Below are 27,098 nucleotides of genomic sequence, written 5' to 3' on the forward strand. Positions count from 1 at the left end.
TAGAATTAATTCCAGATCTCTTGTAGCTAACGTAGAGAATCGTTCGGACTTGGTGTGAACAGCCTTTATTTTTCTAAAAATAATATATACCTATTAGTGAGACAAACTTGTAACTAACGTACAGAATAATTCTAATTTGGTATAAACATAATATTAATATACCTATTAGTGAGACGAACTTGAACGATACTAAATATTATCTTCCAATGAATAAACCTTATTACTTTAAATATTTAATCAATTTCCATCCAAGTCTATAAAATATTAGTATTTTATTATAAGTGCATTAGTGCTAGTGACTATTACCTATTTGTAATCTATTTTATATGGTAAAAACACCATCTAATAACAGTTCCTATAGATGCATAAGTGCTGTGGTTACTTGCTATTAGCTGCAATACTGGAGCTTGTGTCCTCTGCACAGTCCTCACTCTGAATGAGCCCTTAGAGCTTATTATTTAAAGTAATAAGGTTTATTCATTGGAAGATAATATTTAGTATCGTTCAAGTTTGTCCAAGTCCGAACGGTTCTCTACGTTAGCTACAAGAGATCTGGAATTATTCTACACTGGTTCATACTAATTATAGGATTTTAATACTGGGATAGTAAGTATTGGATTAAGACTAATTGAAAACCAATATAATATTTTATAATTGGGGCTAATAAATACTAATCCTGTGTCCACAGAGCTAAATGGGTTTGTCCCATTTATTTTCACAATTAAGACATCGCTCTTACATATAAAAGTAAGTTATGATTTTGATTCGATATGGACGTTATAATTAATCATTGTTAACAAATTAAGTCTGTTAGACCTCTGACTAGGAATTAACTCTGCTCCATATGCATAATGTTTTATGTGAATAAGGATGATTGACTACCTACGTGCTAATTATGAGCTAATTATTTTTGATCTATGATGTTATTCTGAAGTTCTATATCTGTCCATATTATAAATTGTTCAAAATTGCTTAGCCTTCACCAGTATCCGTAACTAGGTCACTTTGAAATTAATTTTTGTAATATTTTATGTACTGATTTGAATTTTTTGATTCTTTTATGTATCTATCTAATTGGTGATATATGTTAACTAGTTGGTTATTTATTATGTACTTTTATTGTATTTTGTTAAAGACACCCCTGAGGAAGTCTGTTAGACGAAACGCGTTGGATGAGTTAACCTTTGTGGGTTGGAGGGGCTGTCATAGGAGCTCCTCCCCGGCTGGGGTAGACAGCAGTGCCATTAACACCTTATCCCACGAATGTTAATATTGATGTAAGAGTCATTCATTTTAAAAAGAAGAAAAGATTTTATTAATAATAAATTTCATGGAAGTTTTAATTAACGAGTGATGCTGTTATCTGGGTGAATCTGGTGAGAGGGTATTTTGCTAAATTATCCATCTTCTCGTGATCAAATCCCAAATTGAAGGACTGTCCTAAAGAGAAAAAAGTTAGAGACACTACTACCTGTTGTGAGCGCTCTCCATACAACTATATATATATATATATATATATATATATATATATATATATATATATATATATATATATATATATTATACACATAATACCATACTATGTGTCATAGATCTGGCCAATGTAAATAACCTGACCACAGTGTAACTTGAAGACCCCCTCTCCCCCTGCTGAGTACATGCAGGGAAGGGCCCCAGGACAGAGCACCCTTTGCACCTACTCACCTGCCTACAGAGAGCTGGCGCACCCTCCCCTGGCCTACCTGCAGCACCCCCGTACCTGCCACTCCTTCACCCGCGGCACCCCCCGTGTCAAAATCGGACCTGCCCCTCTCCCACCCGTGCCCCCAATGGCACCCCCTCCCCTGCCCGTTTACCGTCGCCCCGCGCCCCCCCCTCTGCTTCAACCCCCGCGCCTCTGGACCTGTACCCCAGCCGCAGCACCCCCACACCTGCCCCTTTCCCACCCGCAGCTCCTACGGATCTCCTCCCCTATCCGCGGCACCCGTATCCCTCCCCCACCCGCTGCACCTCCGGACACCCTCCCCATCCGTGTCTCCTACGCACCTGCCACTCCCCCATCCGCGGCATCCCCACCCCGCGCCTCTGGACCCCTACCCCATTCGTAGCACCCCCACACCTGACCCTTTCCCACCCGCAGCTCCTTCGGAACCCCTCCCCCACCCGCGGCGCACCTGCTCCTCCCCCATCCCACCCCCACCCGCAGCGCCTCCGGACACCCTCCCCCATCCGTGTCTCCCCCGCACCCGCCACTCCCCCCAACCACAGCACCTCCAGACTCCCCGCCCCTCCCCCATCCGCGCCATCCCCGCTCACAGCACCCCCAGACCCACCCCACCTGCGGTGGCTCTGGACTTCTACCCCCACCCGCGGCACCTCTGCACCCGGCCCTCAGCCGCCTGCGGCACCACCGCATCCGCCCCTCCCCCACACGGCTGCCCCGGACACCATTCCCCATCCGCGTCTCCCCCGCACCCACCACTCCCCCAACTACAGCGCCTGCTAGGTGATTCATTGCGCCTCCTTAACCTTTGCACGCCCCATAGGCCTGCAAGGGTTAAGGGGGCGTAGCCCCATGCGACGGCGTGAAGAGCACCCGGACACCCGTAACACTAGAGAGGGAGAGAGAGATAGAGATATATATATATATATATATTTTTTTTTTTATTTGTGTGTATATATTATTTCCTTGATTAATGGTCCATTACAGGTGAGTAGTAAATTTGAAGTCCTCATTTTTGTTAAATGGATATTTACTATTGTAATCTGAAATTTGTATAAGACCTCCCATTTTTGGACCCTTATTTTGAATTTATTTCCTTGGGAATGTCAGGAAGCTGCGCCACTAGACCATCCATTTAGTGCAATCAAACGACAGCAACAAAAGAAGTGGCTAGAGGAGCTGAACAAGCAAAGAGAGGAGGCTACCCAACGCAAACTGCAAGAGAAGCAGAAGTTCCAGGCGGTAGGTCTGGTTGTATCGTACATTAGGCAGCATATTGCTTTGTATATTAAGAGAACAACCGTTTTTGAGTTATATTAACTGTGGCCAATTGTATTTTCCCATAAGTGACATTATTCTATTTAATTATGCTGATAGACTTGTGAGTACCTGTATTTCTTAAACTGTTCTATTGGAGTGGAAAACCCAAAGTTTAGAAGTATGTATAAAGAATTACCATAATTAATTAAAAATACAGCTTTTTACCATATGGAGACTAAAATTTGTTGACTCTGGTGGTGGTGATAGTTATGTTTTCATCTTTTTTTTTTTCTTCTTTTCATCTTTTTTTTTCCTGCAGACTGTTGAACAGGATCATTGGGCAATGCATTTCGATTCATTTAAGAAACAAACAGATTATCAAATTCCTGTGTATCAGCAAACAGCAAAGTTTCAGCAGTATGAAAATACTGTCTCAACCGCAGACCCAGCAGCCATGGAGCAAGAGACGTCTCCAGCTCCCAGTAATTTCCATAAAGAACGATCAGAAACGCTGAAATCCACTGAGGAAGAACATTTTCAAAGTCAGAAATCAGGGTAATTTTCGTCATGTTCATACGTGAGGATGCTTTTTTACATTTTCTTTCTTAGTTAAATATATCTAACATATTTCTCTGGCAGGGTCCACAGGTTATCCACAGGATAACATTGGGATATGATGAAGCGACAGCGGATTTGCAGCATTCGGTCAAAGCTCTTGGGCCTCCCAGCATGCAACGGGCCCGTCCATATATCCCCACCTCCTGGCTCAGGCAAATCAGTTTTTCGTTTGGTGCGGCAGGAGCCGGACCATGGTCAGAGTGCTGCTGGTTTTCAGCAGCCCTAAGCTTTCTTATTTTATTTTTATAGTCTTACTATTTTTTCTTGAGTGATTTTTCTAAAAAGCGTCTTATACGTACCTTAGAAAGAGTCGCTCCAACAACTCTCCGGCGGGTCGCGACAACGCTTACCCCCGAGTACAGTGCTGTTTCGGCAGGCGTCTGTGTCGGATATACTAGCAGGTCCAGCAGACGTTATCAGGCTGTGGCCGGAGCACGGGGAGAAGGTAAGACATTGGTTCTGCTTCGAAGGGGGATACAGACACAGCCGCACTGTTTTAGGAAGAGACTACCAAACAGTCGCTGATGCGGCTGCCACCTCGGGTGCACCAGCGCTAGGCCTCAGGGATCAGAGGCTCCAGGAATAGTATGAGGCTGTTGTTGTCAGCAGTGCGGAGATAGACGCTCTCCTGGTTGACCCTCCACCCGGTTCATGACCATTTTCCTCCGAGCCTCCCGCCATGAACTGTTTTCTCGCTTCCGTCTCAGACGCTGTACACGAAGGGGACCCAGTCGCAGCATAGGCGGCTGTGTGACTGGTTCCTCTATGTTCACGGAGCGTCTGTTTTCACTATAGGTTCATGGAGCGGCAGTATACACTAGCGCCTGGAGCCACTCAGCGTTTGCAAACGGATTGATTGGTCCTGGAAGCGAGGTGAGTTTTCCTGTATCCCACTCTACTGAGTACAGGTAATACAGCATTATGTCTCTATCTACCTTTTGAGTACGAATAGTAAGATAAGTGCGTATGAGTCTGTATACTATTACTGTTGTTTCTTTCACTATGCGTCTGAATACGGTAGATCTGTTTTAAACATAATTCAGTAATATGTTCTCCTACATACTTGAAATGTAGTTGATGATGTGCTTATATTGCTTATTATACTAATGCAGGCATGTCCAAACTGCGGCCCTCCAGCTGTTGAGAAACTACACATCCCAGCATGCCCTGACACAGCTTTAGCATTCTCTGAAAGCAAAACTGTGTCAGGGCATGCTGGTATATGTAGTTTCACAACAGCTGGAGGGCCGCAGTTTGGACATGCCTGTACTAATGTATAACGTGACTGACTGCTAGTGCGATTGCTGACTTCACTATAACTCTGTCCATTATTTTCTATTCCGATCCTCAGTGCAGGTGCATGGGTAGGGTCGGATTGTATGTCACTTTAAAAAGCTTAAAGTGATTACAGTCACAAATTGTGTAGTACACTGAGGAAGTGTTGATTATTTATCATGTCTAAGAGCGGCAAAGGCGAGGAAGATACACTCACAGCAGCACCAACACTCATATCATATTTGTCTTGCAAAGCTGTGTTAACCTCTCAGGATCTGGTTCAGGATGGTTTGTGTGCAAATTGTTTTAGCTTTCACCAGTGTCTCTTGAAAATACAAGGCAGATTCAGGTGCTGGTTGATCCATCTTGGGCTATGTTTGCACAGAAATTATCCAGTATAGCTGAACGGATAATTCCTCCAACTCCTGAACCAGAGATAGGTTATACTATTAACCCTTACATGCAGCTTCCCACCTGCGGTTTATCACATCCAGCAGCAGCATCTCAAAAGAAACAGGCTGATAAGCCAGTGGTAAGTTAATATTCATTCTTACAGGCTACACATGTTTCAGATGAGGATTCATCGGAGTATGAAAGCTCAATACATTCTACTTCGGCATACGAAGAGGAGGAGGAAGGTCTCAGCTCAGTGGATATAGCTGAGTTAAAGCAATGAAGGCCATTCTATCCTTAGAGGATTCAGCAGAGCCTGTGTTTAAAACCAAGGCACCTTTGTTTAAACATCCCAAAACAGTTAAGACTGAGTTTCTGGGGTCAGATCAGCTGACTGAAATCATGGAAAAGGCTTGGGCTACACCTAATAAGTTTAGCATTTCTAATGCGCCCTACACACTGGGCGATTACACTGCAAGATATGAACGCTCTCGTTCATTAATGAACGAGATAACATTCATATCGGTCAGTGTGGAGGCACCAGCGATGAACGATGCGCGGCCCCGCACTCGTTCATCGTTGGTGCCCTGTTGGCTGTGCATGCAGGCCAATATGGACGAGATCGTCCATATGTGCCTGCACGTCTACGGAGCCGGGTGACGGGGGGGAGTGAAGAAACTTCACTCCCCTCGTCACTGCCCCCCCCCCCCCCCCCATCACCGCCGGGTCGCCCGTCTGCCGTATCGGCGGTAGGGCAGCTCGGCGGCACATCGCCGAGTCTGTAGGGCCCATAAGAAATGGAATTCCAATTATCCTCTTCCAGCTGGGGATTGTTTAAAAAGGGAGATGGCTCTTAAAGTAGATACGCATGTGATTCGATTAGTGCGATAAACTACATTTCTTTTGCCTTCAACATAATTAAATGATGTCACGGATAGGAGAGTGGATGTTTTTTTTAGAAAACATTGTTTCCCTGTCTGGCGCAGTCATAAGGCCAGCCATGGCTTCAGCTTGGATAGCAAAGGCAGTAGCTGCCTGGGCTGATGCATTGAGGGGGGGTTTCAATAGCATCTAGAGAACAAAAATCCCATATAGCACATATAAAACAGGATGCAATGTTTTTGGAAGAAGCAGCATTGGATATGGGTACTATTGCCTCCAGGGCATCAGCTTCAGCAATAGCTGCTCGCAGAGCAGTTTGGCTACGTATGTGGAAAGCTGATTCAGAATCTATGAAGGTTTTGGAATCTTTGTCTTTTTCTGGAGATAATCTTTTTGGTAAAAAATTGACATCTTCTGGAGTCAGAAGCAGACTCCAAGAAGGTAAAAATTCCTTCCACATACAATTTCAAACCTAAAGTTACAGCTTTTCGGCCATTCCGGTCTCAAGGAAAAGCTAAAGGAAAAAGTGATGTCAGGCAGTCCCAATACAACAAGTCTGGTAAGACTAAAAAGCATTGGGCTACTATAGGACCAGTTGGTAAAACATATAATAAGCCATCAGCCTGATGGTGCGGGCCTCCACCTGGGGGATCGACTTCTTCAGTTTACACAGATCTGGCAGCAGTCTACAACAGTTGCCTGGGTGCAGGAAGCGGTATTCCTAGGTTATGCTTTTGCCTTCAAGGAGCACCCTCCTCAAAGCTTTTTTTGTACCAGCCCGTCTTGGGTAGAGACGAAGGCCAGGGCTTTGCAAGAGGCAGTTCAGAAATTGCTTTAGTCAGGAGTAGTCATTACAGTTCCTCCTGCACAACAAGGACAGGGTTTGTACTCCAACCTGTTTCTAGTTCAGAAACCAAATGTGTCATTCTGGCCCAGTCTCAATCTCAAAGTGCTGAACAAATACATTTGGGTACCTTGGTTTCATATGGAGACTTTACGTTCCATCATTTTGGCCATGGAGCCAGGGGATTATATGGTATCCCTGGATATACAGGATGCTTACCTACATGTTCCTATAGCACTGTCCCATCAGTGTTATCTCAGGTTCGCTATCCTCCAACAGCATTTTCAGTTCCAGGCCCTACTTTTCGGTTAGCCACAGCCCCCAGATTATTTACCAAGATTATGGTGGTAATGGTAGCTTGTCTCCACCAGCAGGGGATAAGAATTTTTTCATACCTCGACTATCTTTTAATCCTGGCACAGTCGTAGGAATTGCTCCTATGTCATCTGCAACAGACAATAACGTGTCTGCAAATGCATGGATGTCTCATAAATTGGGCAAAATCGTCTTTGGTTCCAGCACAGCGGATGACTCACTTGGGGGCTGTACTGGATTAATTTCTTCAGAGAGTAATTTTACCTCTGAAAAAGATATCCAAGGTTCAGTCAAGGATTCAGGACTTGCTATACAGTCAAAAGGTATCCATTCACACAGCAATGCGTGTGATGGGATTCATGGTGTCAACATTCAACATGGTGCAGTATGCACAGTTCCACTCCAGGCCTCTGCAGCATCTTATTCTTGCCAAATGGAATGTGTTGCATCAGACGATAAAAACGCAGACTATGGTTCTTACGATAGAAGTAAGAAGGTCATTAGCCTGGTGGCTACAGACATCCCATCAGGACAAGGGGAGACGCTTTTGGATATCAGATTGGGATATTCTGACAACAGATGCCAGTCTCCAGGGCTGGGGAGTAGTGTCAGGAAGGTTGTGTTTTCAGGGGCAATGGACCCAGGAAGAAGGTTGTCTGCCAATAAATATATTGGCACTTCGGGCCATATACATGGCACTGATTCAGGCAAAGGACATTCTTCTGGGAAAACCAGTTCAGATCCACTCGGACAATGCGACAACAGTAGCATACCTCAACCATCAGGGAGGAACTCGCAGCCGAAAAGTGATGAAGGAGGTAAGTCACATACTAAAGTGGGCAGAACTTCATCATCCAGCCTTGTCTGCAGTGTTCGTTTCTGAGTCCTAAACTGGGAAGCGTATTTTCTCAGTCGACACGCAATTCAGGCAAGCGAATGGGCTCTACACCCGGAGGTCTTCCAGACTTTAGTCGACGAGTGGGGGTTGCCAGAGATCTCATGGTGTCCCGTCAGAACAGCAAAGTTCTCCCATACGGGTCAAGAACAAAGGATCCCAGAGCGATCTTTGTGGATGCCCTGTCGGTGAGATGGGACTTTCATCTGGCTTACGTGTTTCCTCCAATCACCCTATTACCCAGGGTGGTGAGAAAGATAAAGCAAGGAAAGGGTGCTGTGATTCTAATAGCTCCAGCTTGGCCCAGAAGGCATTGGTACACAGATCTGCAGAGAATGTCGATGCTCCACTCCTGCTCCCTCAACATCCAGATCTATTGATGCAGGGTCCTTGTTATCACAGACATCCTCAAGTCAAGAGGATTCTTACAACAGGTAATTCAAACAATGCTCAGAGCAAGGAAGCCTTCCTCAGCTCGCATTAATCACCGAATATGGCAAACCTATATTCATTGGTGCAGTGAACGGAAAATGGACCCTAGTTCTTTCAGGGTTTCCAGGGTTTTAGCATTCCTTCAGGCAGGAAAGGTTTGAAAGTGGCTTCCTTGAGAGTGCAAGTGTCAGCATTGACTGTATGGTTCCAAAAGAAAAATTGACAACTTACAGGATGTGCATACTTTTTTCCAGGGAATGCTGCACATTCAACCTCCATTTGTTCCTCCTACAGTGCATTTGGATTTAAATATAGTCCTAAAGGCCCTTCAAGTTGCCCCATTTGAACCACTTAATAAAGTGGATCTTAAATGGTTGACAGCTAAAATTTTCTTTCTACTGGCCATGGCGTCAGCTAGAAGAGTGTCAGATTTAGGGGCATTGTCATGTCGTTTCCCATTTTTTATTTTTATTTTTCTCTTACGTCCTAGAGGATGCTGGGGACTCCGTAAGGACCATGGGGTATAGACGGGCTCCGCAGGAGACCTGGGCACTACAAAGAACTTTAGATGGGTGTGCACTGGCTCCTCCCTCTATGCCCCTCCTCCAGACCTCAGTTAGATCCTGTGCCCAGAGGAGACTGGGTGCATTACAGGGGAGCTCTCCTGAGTTTCTCTGAAAAATAATTTTGTTAGGTTTTTTATTTTCAGGGAGCACTGCTGGCAACAGGCTCCCTGCATCGTAGGACTGAGGGGAGAAAAGCAGACCTACTTAAATGATAGGCTCTGCTTCTTAGGCTACTGGACACCATTAGCTCCAGATGGTCGGAACGCAGGTCTCACCCTCGCCGTTCGTCACGGAGCCGCGCCGCCGTCCTCACAGAGCCGGAAGATAGAAGCCGGGTGAGTATAAGAAGAAAGAAGACTTCACAGGCGGCAGAATACTTCAGATCTTCTCTGAGGTAACGCTGCGCGCCATTGCTCCCACACACAACACACACAGCGGGCACTGATGGGTGCAGGGCGCAGGGGGTGCGCCCTGGGCAGCAATATAAAACCTCTAGGGACTGGCTACCATGTATATAGGCTGCGGAGGCAGTATATATTATAATCCCCCGCCAGTATTGTAATTTTGAGCGTGACCGAAGCCCGCCGCTGAGGGGGCGGAGCTTGATATTCCAGCACTAACCAGCGCCATTTTCTCCACAGCACACTGCAGAGAAGCTGGCTCCCCGGACTCTCCCCTGCTGAACACTGTGACAGAGGGCAAAATAGAGGGGGGGGGGCACTTTTAATTGGCGCAGTGAGTGTATAGATATATTGTTATATAAAAAGCGCTGTTTATCTGGGAAGTTTATTTCCAGTGTCAGTTGGCGCTGGGTGTGTGCTGGCATACTCTTTCTCTGTCTCTCCAAGGGGCCTTATTGGGGAACTGACTCCATATAGATATATCGCTGAGTGTGTGGGGGTGTCGGTACGCGTGTGTCGGCATGTCTGAAGCGGAAGGCTCATCTAAAGAGGTGGAGCAGATGATTGTGGTCTCTCCGTTGGCAACGCCGACACCTGATTGGACATGTGGAATGTTTTAAATGCAAATGTGACTTTATTACATAAGAGATTAGACAAAACAGAGTCCAGGGATAATACAGGGAGTCAATCAATGGCTTTGACGGTGTCACAGGGCCCATCAGGGTCTCAAAAACGTCCACTATCCCAAATAGCAGACACTGATACCGACACGGATTCTGACTCCAGTGTCGACTACGATGATGCGAGGTTACACCCAAGGGTGGCCAAAAGTATTCATTATATGATTATTGCAATAAAAGATGTTTTGCATATCACGGATGACCCCTCTGTCCCTGACAAGAGGGTACACATGTTTAAAGAAAAGAAACCTGAGGTAACCTTTCCCCCATCTCATGAGCTGAACGAGTTATTTGAAAAGGCTTGGGAAACTCCAGACAAGAAACTGCAGATTCCCTAAAGAATTTTTATGGCGTATCCTTTCCCTGCGCAGGACAGGTTACGGTGGGAATCCTCAACCAAGGTGGACAAGGCGTTAACGCGCTTGTCCAAAAAGGTGGCGCTACCGTCTCCAGACACGGCAGCCCTCAAGGATCCTTTGGATCGCAGACAGGAAACTACCTTAAAATCAATTTATACACATACTGGGGCCTTGCTCAGACCGGCAATAGCGTTGGCTTGGGTTTGAAGCGCTGTAGCAGCTTGGACTGATACCTTGTCAGCTGACATTGATACCCTAGATAGGGATACCATTTTATTGACCTTAGGTCACATAAAAGACGCAGTCTTATATATGAGAGACGCTCAGAGAGACGTTGGTCTGCTAGGTTCGAGGGCCAACGCCAATGGACGGGTGATGCCGACTCAAAGAAACATATGGAAGTTTTACCTTACAAAGGTGAGGATTTATTTGGGGAAGGTCTCGCAGACCTGGTTTCCACAGCTACCGCCGGTAAAGCTACCTTTTTACCTTATGTTTCTCCACAGCAAAAGAAAACGCTGCAATATCAGATGCAGTCCTTTTGGTCGCATAAGTCCTGAAGAGGTCGGGGCTCTTCCTTCCTCGCCAGAGGTAAGGGTAGAGGGAAAAAACTGCCTGCTACGGCTAGTTCCCAGGAGCAGAAGTCCTCCCCGGCTTCTACTAAATCCACCGCATGACGCTGGGGCTCAACTGAGGGAGTCCGCGCCGGTGGGGGTACGTCTTCGTCTCTTCAGCCACGTCTGGGTTCAGTCAGACGTGGATCCTTGGGCAATGGAAATTGTATCCCAGGGTTACAAGCTGGAATTCGAAGACGTGCCTCCTCGCCGATTTTTCAAATCGGCCTTACCAGCTTCGTCCCCAGAAAGGGGGATAGTTTTAGTTGCAATTCAAAAACTGTGTCAACAACAAGTGGTTGTCGAGGTTCCCCTAGGTCAATAGGGGAAGGGGTACTATTCAACCCTATTTGTGGTCATGAAACCGGATGGCTCGGTCAGACTCATTCTAAATTTAAAATCCCTAAAAAGGTTCAAATTCAAGATGGAATCGCTCAGGGCGGTTATCTCCAGCTTGGAAGGTGGGGATTTTATGGTGTCACTAGACATAAAGGATGCATTCCTTCATGTCCCCATATATCCCCCTCATCAGGCATACCTGAGATTCACTGTACAGGACTGTCATTACCAGTTTCAGACGTTGCCGTTTGGGCTTTCCACGGCACCAAGGATTTTCACCAAGGTAATGGTGGAAATGATGGTGCTCCTGCGCCGGCAGGGAGTCACAATTATCCCGTACTTGGACGATCTCCTGATAAAAGCGAGATTGAGAGATCAATTTCTGAAAAGAGTGTCGCTCTCCCTGAGAGTGCTGCAGCAACATGGCTGGATTCTAAATCTACCAAAGTCACAGTTGGTTCCAACGACTCGGCTATCTTTCTTAGGCATGATTCTGGACACGGAACAAAAGAGGGTTTTTTTCCCAATGGAAAAAGCCCAGGAACTCCAGAACTTGGTCAGAGACCTGTTAAAACCGAAAAGAGTGTCAGTACTGGGGAAAATGGTGGCGACCTACGAGGCCATCCCCTTCGGCAGGTTTCATGCGAGGACGTTTCAGTGGGACCTTCTGGACAAGTGGTCCGGGTCCCATCTTCAAATTCATCAGAAAATAAGCCTGTCCCCCAGGGCCAGGGTGTCTCTCCTGTGGTGGCTGCAGAGTGCTCACCTTCTAGAGGGTCGCAGGTTCGGCATTCAAGACTGGGTTCTGGTGACCACGGACGCGTGCCTCCGAGGATGGGGAGCAGTCACACAAGGAAGAAACTTTCAGGGGATATGGTCAAGCCAGGAGACTTGTCTACACATCTACGTACTGGAATTGAGGGCCATATACAACGGTCTACATCAAGCAGAGAATCTTCTTCGCGACCTACCGGTTCTGATTCAATCAGACAACATCACAGCCGTGGCTCATGTAAACCGCCAAGGCGGGACAAGGAGCAGAGTGGCAATGGCTGAAGCCACCAGGATTCTTCGCTGGGCGGAAAATCACATAAGCGTTTTAGCAGCAGTCTTCATTCCGGGAGTGGACAACTGGGAAGCAGACTTCCTCAGCAGACACGATCTCCATCCAGGAGAGTGGGGACTTCATCAAGAAGTTTTTGCAGAGATAACAAGTCGTTGGGGACTACCTCAAATAGACATGATGGCGTCATGATGGCGTCGCGCCTCAACAAGAAGCTTCGGAGGTATTGTGCCAGGTCAAGGGACCCTCAGGCAGTAGCAGTGTACGCCCTGGTGACACCGTGGGTGTTCCCTCCTCCTCCACTCATCTCAAAGATATTGAGAATCATAAGACGAAAGAGAGTGCAGACAATACTCATTGTTCCAGATTGGCCTCAAAGGGCCTGGTATTCAGATCTTCAGGAAATGCTCACAGAAGATCCGTGGCCTCTTCCTCTCAGAGAGGACCTGTTGCTACAGGGGCCCTGCATGTACCAAGACCTACCGCGGTTACGTTTGACGGCATGGCGGTTGAACACCGAATCCTAGCTGGGAAAGGCATTCTGGAAGATGTCATCCCTACTCTGATAAAGGCTAGGAAGGAGGTGACGGCGAAACATTATCATAGTATCTGGAGAAAGTATGCATCTTGGTGTGAATCCATGAATGCTCCTACGGAAGATTTCCATCTGGGCTGTTTTCTCCACTTTCTGCAGACAGGAGTGGATATGGGCCTTAAATTAGGCTCCATTAAGGTACAGATTTCGGCCCTGTCAATTTTCTTTCAGAAGGAATTGGCTTCTCTCCCAGAAGTCCAGACTTTTGTAAAGGGAGTGCTGCACATACAGCCTCCTTTTGTGCCTCCAGTGGCACCATGGGACCTTAACGTGGTGTTACATCCTGAAATCTCACTGGTTTGAGCCCCTTCAAACAGCGGAATTAAAATTTCTCACTTGGAAGGTGGTCATGTTGTTGGCCTTGGCATCTGCAAGGCGGGTGTCTGAATTGGCGGCTTTGTCTCACAAAAGCCCCTATCTGATTTTCCATGTGGATAGAGCAGAGTTGAGGACTCGTCCTCAATTCTTGCCTAAGGTGGTTTCATAGTTTCATATGAACCATCCTATTGTGGTGCCGGTGGCTACGAGTGACTTGGAGGATTCCAAGTCCCTGGATGTAGTGAGGAGCTTAAAAATTTACGTAGCCAGGACGGCTCGGGTTAGGAAAACAGAGGCACTGTTTGTCCTGTATGCAGCCAACAAGGTTGGTGCTCCTGCTTCTAAGCAGACTATTGCTCGCTGGATATGTAACACGATTCAGCAGGCTCATTCTACGGCTGGATTGCCGTTACCAAATTCGGTAAAGGCCCATTCCACTAGGAAGGTGGGCTCTTCTTGGGCGGCTGCCCGAGGCGTCTCGGCATTACAGCTTTGCCGAGCGGTGACTTGGTCGGGATCAAACACTTTCGCAAAATTCTATAAGTTTGATACCCTGGCTGATGAGGACCTCATGTTTGCTCAATCGGTGCTGCAGAGTCATCCGCACTCTCCCGCCCGGTCTGGAGCTTTGGTATAATCCCCATGGTCCTTACGGAGTCCCCAGCATCCTCTAGGACGTAAGAGAAAATAAGATTTTAAACCTACCAGTAAATCTTTTTCTCGTAGTCCGTAGAGGATGCTGGGCGCCCGTCCCAGTGCGGACATATTTCTGCAAGACTTCTATATAGTTATTGCTTACATAAGGGTTCGGTTACAGTTAAGATCAGTTTTTAGCTGATGCTGTTTTGTTCATACTGTTAACTGGTTGCGTATATTCCAGGTTATACGGTGTGTATGGTGTGGGCTGGTATGAATCTTGCCCTTAGATTAACAAAAATCTTTTCCTCGTACTGTCCGTCTCCTCTGGGCACAGTTTCTCTAACTGAGGTCTGGAGGAGGGGCATAGGGGGAGGAGCCAGTGCACACCCATCTAAAGTTCTTTGTAGTGCCCATGTCTCCTGCGGAGCCCATCTATACCCCATTATCCTTACGGAGTCCCCAGCATCCTCTCCGGACTAGGAGAAAAAGATTTACCGGTAGGTTTAAAATCTTATTTTTTTTTATCCAGATAAAGTAGTTCTCAAAACTAGATCTGGGTATCTTCCTAAGGTGGTGTCTAAATTCCACCTTAACGAAGAAATTGTAGTCCTAGTTTTCCAGGTACTGGGTCTTTCTGCGGGAGATGCATCGCTGGACGTGGTCCATGCCTTTATGATCTATGTGGATCGTACCAGTGCCATCAGAAAGACAGATTCTCTCTTCATTGTGTACGGATTTCACAAGAGTGGATGGCCTGCTCACAAGCAGACACTGTCAAGATGGCTTCGGATGACTATTTCAGAAGCATATTCTCAAGCTGATCTCCCTTTTCCGGCTAATGTCTCTGCTCACTCTACTCGTAAGGTAGGTCCATCATGGGCAGCACAACTTGGTGCTTCAGCAGAACAGATATGTAAGGCAGACATGGTCTTCCATTAACACATTCATTAGATATTATGCCATGGATACCTTTGCCTCTCACGACGCTGAATTCGGGCAAAGGATTCTCCTGTCCAATCAGGAGCGTCCCCAACACTAAATTGCTTTGGGAAATCCCAATGTTATCCTGTGGACCCTGCCGGAGAAATATACGTTACGGTAAGAACTTAACCATTGATAACTGTATTTCTCCTAAGTCCACAGGTTCAACAGGGATCCCACCCTGACGTACCTGATTTGAGGATAATTTTACTCACTAACCTCTTCCTTCTTGTACGGATGGGTGTGTATGTGTGTTCTCGCCTGATTAAGGCTATCTATCATGCTCCTGCCTTGAGTTTTGGGAATACAACTCATTTGCCTGAGCCAGGAGGCGGGGATATATGGACGGGCCCGTTGCATGCTGGGAGGCTGAAAAGCTTTGACCGATTGTTCAAATCCGCTGTCGCTTCATCATATTCCAATGTTATCCTGTGGAACCTGTGGACTTAGGAGAAATACCGTTATCAACGGTAAGTTCTTACCATAACATATATTTTTTATGTTGAAAAATGTATGGTTCTTGTATAGTACAGGAGCCAAAAAGAAAAAAGAAAGACTATGGGGTATATTTACTAAAATTCGTATTTTCCCGTTTGAGGTCAAAGTTCAATCACGAATGACATCGAAAGTGTAAAGTTGCAACTTTTTGAATTTAGTACGACTAATTTACTAAGCTGTCGTATTCTGCATTTTCGGATTTACCGATGTCTATGTCATTCTTTTTTTGGGCAGTGTATTACGTGAGTGACTGGTAAAACACTGCCGACTTTAATACAATGAATCTCGGCCGGATCTGAGAGATCCGTGCTGGGCTTCATTGTGCACCTTTTAAAAAATTTTAATCGGTGTTAAAATAAAATAAAAAATTGCGTGGGGTCCCCCCTCCTAAGCCAAACCAGCCTCGGGCTCTTTGAGCCGGTCCTGGTTGAAAAAATATGGGGAAAAAAATGTCAGGGGTTCCCCCATATTTAAGCAACCAGCACCGGGCTCTGCGCCTGGTCCTGGTTCCAAAAATACGGGGGACAAAAAGCGTAGGGGTCCCCCGTATTTCTGAAACCAGCACCGGGCTCCACTAGCCAGATACATAATGCCACAGCCGGGGGACACTTTTATCTAGGTCCCTGCGGCCCTGGCATTACATAACCAACTAGTCACCCCTGGCCGGGGTACCCTGGAGGAGTGGGGACCCCTTCAATCAAGGGGTCCCCCCCCTCCAGCCACCCAAGGGCCTGGGGTGAAGCCCGAGGCTGTCCCCCCCCCCCCCCCCCCCCCCATCCAAGGGCTGCGGATGGGAGGCTGATAGCCTTTTTGTCAAAAAATGAATATTGTTTTTAGTAGCAGTACTACAAGTCCCAGCAAGCCTCCCCGCAAGCTGGTACTTGGAGAACCACAAGTACCAGCATGCGGAGGAAAACCGGGCCCGCTGGTACCTGTAGTAGTACTACTACTAAAAAAAATACCCCAATAAAAACATAAGACACACACCTTGAAAATAAAACTTTAATGCATACATCCACACCTCCATATACACATACTTACCTATGTTCACACGAGGGTCGGTCCTCTTCTCCATGTAGAATCCATGGTGTACCTGTTGAAAAAATTATACTCACAAAATCCAGTGTAGATGGCTCCTCTTGTAATCCATTTGTAATCCAGGTACTTTGCAAAATAACAAAACGGACACCCGACCTCGCACTGAAAGGGGCCCCATGTTTTCACATGGGACCCCTTTCCCCGAATGCCAGAAACCCCCTCTGACTTATGTCTAAGAGGGTTCCATCAGCCAATCAGGGAGCGCCACATTGTGGCACCCTCCTGATTGGCTGTGTGCTCCTGTACTGTATGACAGGCAGCACACGGCAGTGTTACAATGTAGCGCCTATGCGCTCCATTGTAACCAATGGTGGGAACTTTGCGGTCAGCGGTGAGGTTACTTTTGGACAACTGCTGACCACAAAGTTCCCACCATTGGTTACAATGGAGCGCATAGGCGCTACATTGTAACACTGCCGTGTGCTGCCTGTCATACAGTACAGGAGCACACAGCCAATCAGGAGGGTGCCACAATGTGGCGCTCCCTGATTGGCTGATGGAACCCTCTTAGACATAAGTCAGAGGGGGTTTCTGGCATTCGGGGAAAGGGGTCCCATGTGAAAACATGGGGCCCCTTTCAGTGCGAGGTCGGGTGTCCGTTTTGTTATTTTGCAAAGTACCTGGATTACAAATGGATTACAAGAGGAGCCATCTACACTGGATTTTGTGAGTATAATTTTTTCAACAGGTACACCATGGATTCTACATGGAGAAGAGGACCGACCCTCGTGTGAACATAGGTAAGTATGTGTATATGGAGGTGTGGATGTATGCATTAAAGTTTTATTTTCAAGGTGTGTGTCTTATGTTTTTATTGGGGTATTTTTTTTAGTAGTAGTACTACTACAGGTACCAGCGGGCCCGGTTTTCCTCCGCATGCTGGTACTTGTGGTTCTCCAAGTACCAGCTTGCGGGGGAGGCTTGCTGGGACTTGTAGTACTGCTACTAAAAACAATATTCATTTTTTGACAAAAAGGCTATCAGCCTCCCATCCGCAGCCCTTGGATGGGGGGGACAGCCTCGGGCTTCACCCCTGGCCCTTGGGTGGCTGGAGGGGGGGGACCCCTTGATTGAAGGGGTCCCCACTCCTCCAGGGTACCCCGGCCAGGGGTGACTAGTTGGTTATGTAATGCCAGGGCCGCAGGGACCTAGATAAGTGTCCCCCGGCTGTGGCATTATGTATCTGGCTAGTGGAGCCCGGTGCTGGTTTCAGAAATACGGGGGACCCCTACGCTTTTTGTCCCCCGTATTTTTGGAACCAGGACCAGGCGCAGAGCCCGGTGCTGGTTGTTTAAATATGGGGGAACCCCTATCATTTTCCCCCCCATATTTTTTCAACCAGGGCCGGCTCAAAGAGCCCGAGGCTGGTTTTGCTTAGGAGGGGGGACCCCACGCATTTTTTTTCAAAAAAATAACACTTTCCCATCCCCTTCCCACTGATAAACATGCACGGATCTCATGGATCCGTGCATGCCTATCCAAACATGGGGAAAAAAGCAGTCTGTTTTTTTTTAGCACTTTTTCACGAATTGTATTTCAGCACGGCAGTGTTTGGCTATTGTCGGCAGTGTTTGTGATTTGCACTTTTTAGTACATTACCGATTTCTACCAAATTGCAGGCGTATTTGACCGATGGTGTATTGATTCGTAATTTTTTCCTAGGACTTCCAAAATATTACGAATGCCCTCATCACTACCGAGATTTTTGCTTAGTAAATTCCCGACATGACACTTTGAAGAAAAAACGTCATCTCGGTCAAAATCGGGACCTTCGTAAATATACCCCTATGTGTCTCTTCTGGGGCACACTTTTATTGAAAATTATGTGGTCTTGTAATACTTAAAATGTAACTTTTATTAGTAACCCTCTTAAAAAAAATGGCTATAAGGCAAAAGAAAAATAATAAGAATAATAGCAACAATTAACATAAAGTTGTCTATCCAAATAGACATAACATTTTGTGATACAGGTTTGACATAATGGCTCTTGGGCGAAATTATGTGTGTGTCTCTGATGTTTGAGAAAATAATGTCTTCTTCCGAATTTGTAACAAAATGAACTATAACTATAATAGAAATAGAAAAATACCGGAAGGAAAAGGTATTGTTCAATCTAATATATACCGGGCTCCACCCTGATAGTTAATTGTATGTGAAATTCCAAAATTTGGATGGGGAATAATACTTTGGTTCTAGGTCCTATGTCCTGCATTTGGATAAAAATACCTGCAGTACCAGGTATTCTCTGGTGGTCTCCCACCCAGGTACTGACCTGGCCCACAGTGCTTGGCTTCCAAGATCAGACAAGGTTGGGCATACTCAGTGTGGTTTGACCGCAGGTAGGTGTATCCCACCTGGTGACACCTGGAACCATGTATTAAGGCTCTGTGAGAAATCCCAAAGTTTTTGGTGAGATTACTGGATGCTCCTGAATCGAGATACTGGCGGTACCTGATATTCGCTGATGGTCTCCAAAACCAGGTGCTTCACCGGCCCCCTGGGCTAAACTTCAAAGAAATCAGATGAGGTTGGGCCTCTTCCGTATTGTTAACCTTGGGTGAATAAATAGCACCTGTGGCTATTGGAAGTCAATAAGGAACCAAAATTGGCTGGGGCCTGATTGAATCTGATCTGAGGTGTATGTGGGGACTCCCCAAGTTTTAAGAGGAGTGCTGAGTGGATGATAGTGTAACACTGCTGTGAAGGAAATTGAGTATAGGAGAAACAGAGAATCTGGTCTAGGTTAAACACCACTTCTGCTTTTTGATCATCTGCCTGGGCATCGAATGAAAAAATGAGAGGGTGGTGAGAAACGACACTGAGACCGAAGAAAGATAGAGGAACACTTCTACTGTCCTGTTTTGTAGCAAAATGGTGCTCTGTTTACATGATGCATTGCAGAGCCACCCAGATTGTTTAAACAGAATGAGAGGGAGTTCCAAAAATTTCATGTAAATGAGAATGTTACTTAAACTGTTTCTGTATAGAAAAATACTCAGATAATCATTTGTGATGAATCACGTGTTTGATCCAAATACTTGGAAAAATGATGTGTAATTAATCACGTATTTGATTCACGACTTCTCAATATAGTCAGCAAAAAAAAAAAAGGGGGGGGTCAATTTCAGTTATTGCAGTGTGTCAAAAAAAGTCACTATCAAAGAGAGATATAGCCACTGTTCTTGTAAGGAATCGCAAAAACCAAAAAAACAGGACTGAACCTTTTGGGAACCATATATTGGTAGTAAATGGGTATTACTAAATTAAATTAATAATGAGTCCTGGACATTGGTGCGGCTTGCTGGTGAATCTGGTATATTCCCATTGTTGCCATATATCCCTGGTTAACAATATATGTATCGCTCTTGTATTACTTCACTTATCAAACTGTGTATATATATATATATATATATATATATATGTCACACAAATGGTTGATGAGAGAGTGAATAACTTGAGCAAAACCAGTGAACAAGCTCTCCCGAGCGAAACGTACGTCACTTCCGGTTCCGAACTTCCGGTCGGCGGACCGCGGACACCGGCGTCTCACTGCTGGGCTCACCCTTCACCACAGACACTCAGGAGCGGCGTCCAGCGACCCAGGGGGGTATCCCACCCCTCCACCTATTAGCAGGTTACAGGACTTTCCTGACTCTCCATCGGACGCAGTATCTCCGGTAAACTCCCCCTTTTTTTTGCTCAAGTTATTCACTCTCTCATCAACCATTTGTGTGACTATATATATATATATATATATATATATATATATATATATATATATATATATATACATACAGTTATATACAGTTTGATAAGTGAAGTAATCCAAGAGCGATACATATATTGTTAACCAGGGATATATGGCAACAATGGGAATATACCAGATTCACCAGCAAGCCGCACCAATGTCCAGGACTCATTATTAATTTAATTTAGTAATACCCATTTACTACCAATATATGGTTCCCAAAAGATTCAGTCCTGTTTTTTTGGTTTTTGTGATTCCTTACAAGAACAGTGGTTATATCTCTCTTTGATAGTGACTTTTTTTGACACACTGCAATAACTGAAATTTACCCCCCCCCCCCCCTTTTTTTTTTTTTTTTTGCTGACTGTATTGAGCAGTCGTGAATCAAGTACGTGATTAATTACACATCATTTTTCCAAGTATTTGGATCAAACACGTGATTCATCACAAATGATTATCTGAGTATTTTTCTATATAGAAACCGTTTAAGTAACATTCTCATTTACATGAAATTTCTGGAACTCCCTCTCATTCTGTTTAAACAATCTGGTTGGCTCTGCAATGCATCATGTAAACAGAGCACCATTTTGCTACAAACAGGACAGTAGAAGTGTTCCTCTATCTTTCTTCGGTCTCAGTGTCGTTTCTCACCACCCTCTCATTTTTTCATTCGATGCCCAGGCAGATGATCAAAAAGCAGAAGTGGTGTTTAACCTAGAACTGATTCTCTGTTTCTCCTATACTCATTCTCCTATACTCAATTTCCTTCACAGCAGTGTTACACTATCATCCACTCAGCACTCCTCTTAAAACTTGGGGAGTCCCCACATACACCTCAGATCAGATTCAATCAGGCCCCAGCCAATTTTGGTTCCTTATTGACTTCCAATAGCCACAGGTGCTATTTATTCACCCAAGGTCAACAATACGGAAGAGGCCCAACCTCATCTGATTTCTTTGAAGTTTAGCCCAGGGGGCCGGTGAAGCACCTGGTTTTGGAGACCATCAGCGAATATCAGGTACCGCCAGTATCTCGATTCAGGAGCATCCAGTAATCTCACCAAAAACTTTGGGATTTCTCACAGAGCCTTAATACATGGTTCCAGGTGTCACCAGGTGGGATACACCTACCTGCGGTCAAACCACACTGAGTATGCCCAACCTTGTCTGATCTTGGAAGCCAAGCACTGTGGGCCAGGTCAGTACCTGGGTGGGAGACCACCAGAGAATACCTGGTACTGCAGGTATTTTTATCCAAATCCAGGACATAGGACCTAGAACCAAAGTATTATTCCCCATCCAAATTTTGGAATTTCACATACAATTAACTATCAGGGTGGAGCCCGGTATATATTAGATTGAACAATACCTTTTCCTTCCGGTATTTTTCTATTTCTATTATAGTTATAGTTCATTTTGTTACAAATTCGGAAGAAGACATTATTTTCTCAAACATCAGAGACACACACATAATTTCGCCCAAAGAGCCATTATGTCAAACCTGTATCACAAAATTTGATGTCTATTTGGATAGACAACTTTATGTTAATTGTTGCTATTATTATTATTATTTTTCTTTTGCCTTATAGCCATTTTTTTAAGAGGGTTACTAATAAAAGTTACATTTTTAAGTATTACAAGACCACATAATATTCAATAAAAGTGTGCCCCAGAAGAGACACAAGATACAAGAAGCATACATTTTTTATAATAAGTTTACTGAACTATTTCTGGGAGCACCGCCAACCCAGTGCCGAATACCAATTATTTGTTTGATATATGGCCATACGTTGGCCACCAACCCCTTTTAATATATTTTTTATGTTCATGGTTAACCAGGGATGTAGTCAAAATGTTAACATTCCCAATGTCGACATTGAAAATGCCGCCGTGTGCAGAATGTCAGTGCATTCACAAGTTGATTTGTGAAATGCCAGCATTATGCATGGCTTGTCAGCGCAGGGTTAGGGCTACACGGGAGGAGGTGGTTAGGGCTAGGATGCAGGGAGAGCAGAGGTTAGGGCTCGGCTGCTGGGATAGGGGAGGTTAGGGCTCGGCTGCGGGGATAGGTGAGTTTAGGGCTCGGCTGCGGGATAGGGGAGGTTAAGGCTCGGCTGCGGGGATAGGGGAGGTTAGGGCTAGGCTGCGGGGGGATAGGGGAGGTTTGGGCTAGGCTGTGGGGATAGGGGAGGTTAGAGCTAGGATGCAGGGATAGTGGAGGTTAGGGCTAGGCTGTGGGGATAGGGGAGGTTAGGTCTAGGATGCAAGGAGAGCGGAGGTTAGGGCTAGGCTGCGGGGGATAGGGGAGGTTAACATTAGGCTGCTAGTGGAGGAAGTGATTAGCGCTAGATGTGGTGGTTAGAGTTAGTCACTAGGCGGAGATACTCCCTGCCGGAAGTCATCCATCACCTGACTGCCAGACCTGGAAAACATCACTGGAGCCGCCGGACCCTCCGTACCAGGTAAGTCACCGCTAGACCACCAGGGACATTTTGCCAATATTCTTATGTCAACATTTCATCCGTATCGTCCCGATGAATGTCTATATTCTGAATGTCTCCAAAATATATCACACCCGTTAAGCATTTGTTGATACTTACCTAGCTGATGGATAGAAGCAGGTAGACCTTTTGAGTAATTATTTTGAAAATGTAAGTATATTTAGTAATATATTAATCAGAGGAGTATAATTTCCCTTCCTATAGGTTTCTGCGTACTATGACCTCCTTGTTGGACCCTGTACAGATTGAAGAGAGGGACAGGAAGAGGCTGAAGCAGTTGGAACACCAGGTATGTATGCTCATTGACTCTCCTTACGGTTATTTATTCATGATTTGCAGGGTTATTTATTGGATTAACAGATGTGTTTAAGCACCATTTTTATTGGTAAGAGCTAGTTACATTCAGACTGTAAACAGAGACAAAACTATGAGTTTATTTGGGGTTTCATTTATAGTATATTAGTTTCAGAAATTGGCCTGTTTCTCTTATGCCCCCTCTTTTCTCCAACTTGCAGAAAGCCATAGCAGCTCAAGTTGAACAGAAACGGCAGAGAAAACAGCTGGAAGATGAACAAAGACAACGGGAAGAGCAGGAGGAGGAGAGGCGACTGATGAGAGAGCGGGAGCAGATGCAGAAGCAGTATGAAGAGGACTCATCCAGACAGAAACACAAAGAAGTATGACAGTGTTTTCCAGTGTATCTATTGCAGAGTCTGTTATGCAGGTGTTTCCGGCCTGTTGATGAATTGCTCTGTGGTTCCAACTCTTCCTGCTGGCTCCTTTTAGTTATATACTGTGTATATTTCTCTAACGTCCTAGTGGATGCTGGTGACTCCGTAAGGACCATGGGGAATAGACGGGCTCTGCAGGAGACAGGGCACTTTGAGAAAGAATTTGGATTCTGGTGTGTTCTGGCTCCTCCCTCTATGTCCCTCCTCCAGACCTCAGTTTGAATCTGTGCCCGGACGAGCTGGGTGCTACTTAGTGAGCTCTCCTGAGCTTGCTATAAGAAAGTATTTTGTTAGTTTTTTTTATTTTCAGGGAGATCTGCTGGCAACAAACTCCCTGCATCGTGGGACTGAGGGGAGAGAAGCAGCCCTACTCTCTGAAGATAGGTCCTGCTTCTTAGGCTACTGGACACCATTATCTCCAGAGGGATCGTACACAGGATCTCACCCTTTGTCGTCCGATACCGGAGCCGCGCCGCCGTCCCCCTCGCAGAGCCGGAAGACAGAAGCCGGGTGAGTATGAGAAGCAAGAAGACTTCGAAATCGGCGGCAGAAGACTCCAGTCTTCAAACTGAGGTAGCGCACAGCACTGCAGCTGTGCGCCATTGCTCCCACACTACACCCACATACTCCGGTCACTGTAGGGTGCAGGGCGCAGGGGGGGGCGCCCTGGGCAGCAATTAGGACCTCTTGGCAAAAGTGGGCATATAGACAGTTGGGCACTGTATATATGCATGAGCCCCCGCCAAAAATTGTACATGAAAGCGGGACAGAAGCCCGCCGTCGAGGGGGCGGGGCTTCTTCCTCAGCACTCACCAGCGCCATGTTTTTTCTCCACAGCACCGCTGAGGGGAAGCTCCCCAGACTCTCCCCTGCAGTTACACGGTAGAAGAGGGTAAAAAGAGAGGGGGGGGGGGGGGGGGGGGCACATAATTAGGCGCAAAAATCAATATAAACAGCAGCTACTGGGTTAACATTAAGTTACTGTGTTATTCCTGGGCTAATAGCGCTGGGGTGTGTGCTGGCATACTCTCTCTCTGTCTCTCCAAAGGGCTTTATGGGGGAATTGTCTTCAGATGAGCATTCCCTGAGTGTGTGGTGTGTCGGTACGTGTGTGTCGACATGTCTGAGGTAAAAGGCTCCCCTAAGGAGGAGATGGAGCAAATATGTGTGTGAGAGGGTGTCTCCGTCGACAACGCCGACACCTGTTTGAATATGTGTAATTAAGTGCTAAGGTGAATTTATTGCACAAAAGATTAGAGAACAGACGGGGAATCTACCCATGTCTGTCCCTATGTCGCAGAGACCTTCAGAGTCTCTCAATGCTCACTATCCAAAATAATAGACACTGATATCGACAAGGAGTCTGACTCCAGTGTCGACTACGATAATGCAAAGTTAAAGCCAAAATGGCAGAAAAGTATTCAATATATGATTATTGTAATAAAAGATGATTTGCATATCACTGATGACTCATCTGTCCCTGACACAAGGGTACACATGTTTAAGGGGAAGAAAGCTGAGGTAAATTTCCCTCCTCTCATGAGGAAAAAGAGCGGGAATCTCCAGACAAGAGACTGCAGTTTCCCACAAAGAATGTTCAGGGAGTATCCTTTCTCCACTAGGGCCAGGATACGATGGGAATCTTCCCCTAGGGTGTCACGTTTGCCCAAAAGGTAGCCCTGACGTAACAGCTATTCTCAGGGATCCTGCAGATAGCGTGCGCATTCTGGTACACTACTCAGACCGGCGATTGTGTCGGCATGGGTTTATAGCGCTGTGGCAGCGTGGACAGGTACCTTATCAGCAGAGATTGAGACCCTAGTATGTATGTATATATATATATATATATATATAGAGATATATATAGAGATATATATATATAGAGATATATATATTAAAGATGCTGTCTTAAGAGATATATATATATATAAAACATGCCCAAAGAGACATGAGTCTACTGGGTCCTAGAGACAAAGCTATGTCGATTTCTGCTTGACGTGTCCTGTAGAATATGCAATGGACAGATGATGCCGACTTAAGAGGCATATGGAAGGCTGAGGATTGTGTGGAGAAGGGTTCTCGGACCTGGTCTCCACAGCTATAGCTGGTAATTCTGATATTTTGCCTTATATTCCTGCACAGCCTAGGAAAGCATGACATTACCAAATGCAGCCTTTCGTACAAAGAAACAAGAAAGTCCGAGGTGCGTCCTTTCTTGCCACAGGCGGGGGCAGAGGAAAGAAGCTGCACAACACAGCTAGTTCCCAAGAACAGAAGTCCTCCCCGGCCTCTACAAAATCCACCGCATGTCGCTGGGGCTCCACAGGCGGAGCTAGGCCCGGTGGGGGCACGCCTTCGTAAGTTCAGCCACAAGTGGGTTCACTCCCTGTTAGATCCCTGGGCAATAGATATTGTGTCTCAGGGATACAAGCTGGACTTTGAGGAGATGCCCCCTCACCGACGGCCCTGCCGGCTTCCCCCCACGAGAGGGAAACAGTGTTAACTACAATTCACAAATTGTATCTTCAACAGGTGGTGGTCAAGATTCCCCTTCTTCAACAAGGAGGGGGTTATTGTTCGACCATGTTGTAGTCCCGAAACCAGACGGTTCGGTCAGACCCATATTGAATTTAAAATCCCTGAACATATACCTGAAAAGGTTCAAGTTCAAGATGGAATCGCTAAGAGCGGTCATTGCAAGCCTGAAAGGGGGAGATTTTATGGTGACTCTGGACATAAAGGATGCATACCTTCATGTCCCCATTTATCCACCTCATCAGGCGTACCTCAGAATTGCGGTACGGGATTGTCATTACCAATTTCAGACGTTGCCGTTTGGTCTCTCCACGGCCCCGAGAATATTCACCAAGGTAATGGCGGAAATGATGGTGCTCCTGCGGAAGCAAGGTGTCACTATTATCACGTACTTGGACGATCTCCTCATAAAAGCGAGATCAAGAGAGCAGTTGCTGAACAGCGTATCACTTTCTCTGGAAGTGTAACGGAAACACGGCTGGAGTCTATATATTCCAAAGTCGCAGTTGGTTCCTACAGCTCATCTGCCTCTCCTAGGCATGATCCTAGACACAGACCAGAAAAGGGTTTATCTCCCGATAGAGAGAGCTCAGGAGCTTGTGACACTGGTCAGGAATCTATTAAAACCAAAACAGGTGTCAGTGCATCACTGCACTCGAGTCCTGGGAAAGATGGTGGCATCATACGAGGCCATTCCCTTCGGCAGGTTCCATGCGAGGACCTTCCAATGGGACTTACTGGGCAAGTGGTCAGGATCACATCTTCAGATGCATCGGTTAATCACCCTATCCCCCA

At 45.9% G+C, this 27,098-nt stretch overlaps 1 protein-coding gene and 2 pseudogenes across 1 annotated transcript in view; 2 read left to right on the top strand and 1 right to left on the bottom strand.

The window, feature by feature from the left end:
* CCDC66 (coiled-coil domain containing 66) overlaps positions 1–27,098 on the top strand; it is a 134,577-nt gene that overhangs the window by 17,831 nt on the left and 89,648 nt on the right. The window contains exons 3-6 of the mRNA XM_063941546.1: positions 2,834–2,965; positions 3,303–3,538; positions 23,242–23,326; positions 23,553–23,714. Coding sequence (XP_063797616.1) covers positions 2,834–2,965; positions 3,303–3,538; positions 23,242–23,326; positions 23,553–23,714 — 615 coding nt within the window. The remainder of the gene's footprint in view (positions 1–2,833; positions 2,966–3,302; positions 3,539–23,241; positions 23,327–23,552; positions 23,715–27,098) is intronic.
* Positions 19,012–19,129, bottom strand: LOC134964729 (5S ribosomal RNA; annotated as a pseudogene).
* Positions 21,666–21,783, top strand: LOC134964730 (5S ribosomal RNA; annotated as a pseudogene).

This window comes from Pseudophryne corroboree, chromosome 9 (genome assembly GCF_028390025.1).
Source record: "Pseudophryne corroboree isolate aPseCor3 chromosome 9, aPseCor3.hap2, whole genome shotgun sequence".
Lineage (NCBI taxonomy): Eukaryota > Metazoa > Chordata > Amphibia > Anura > Myobatrachidae > Pseudophryne > Pseudophryne corroboree.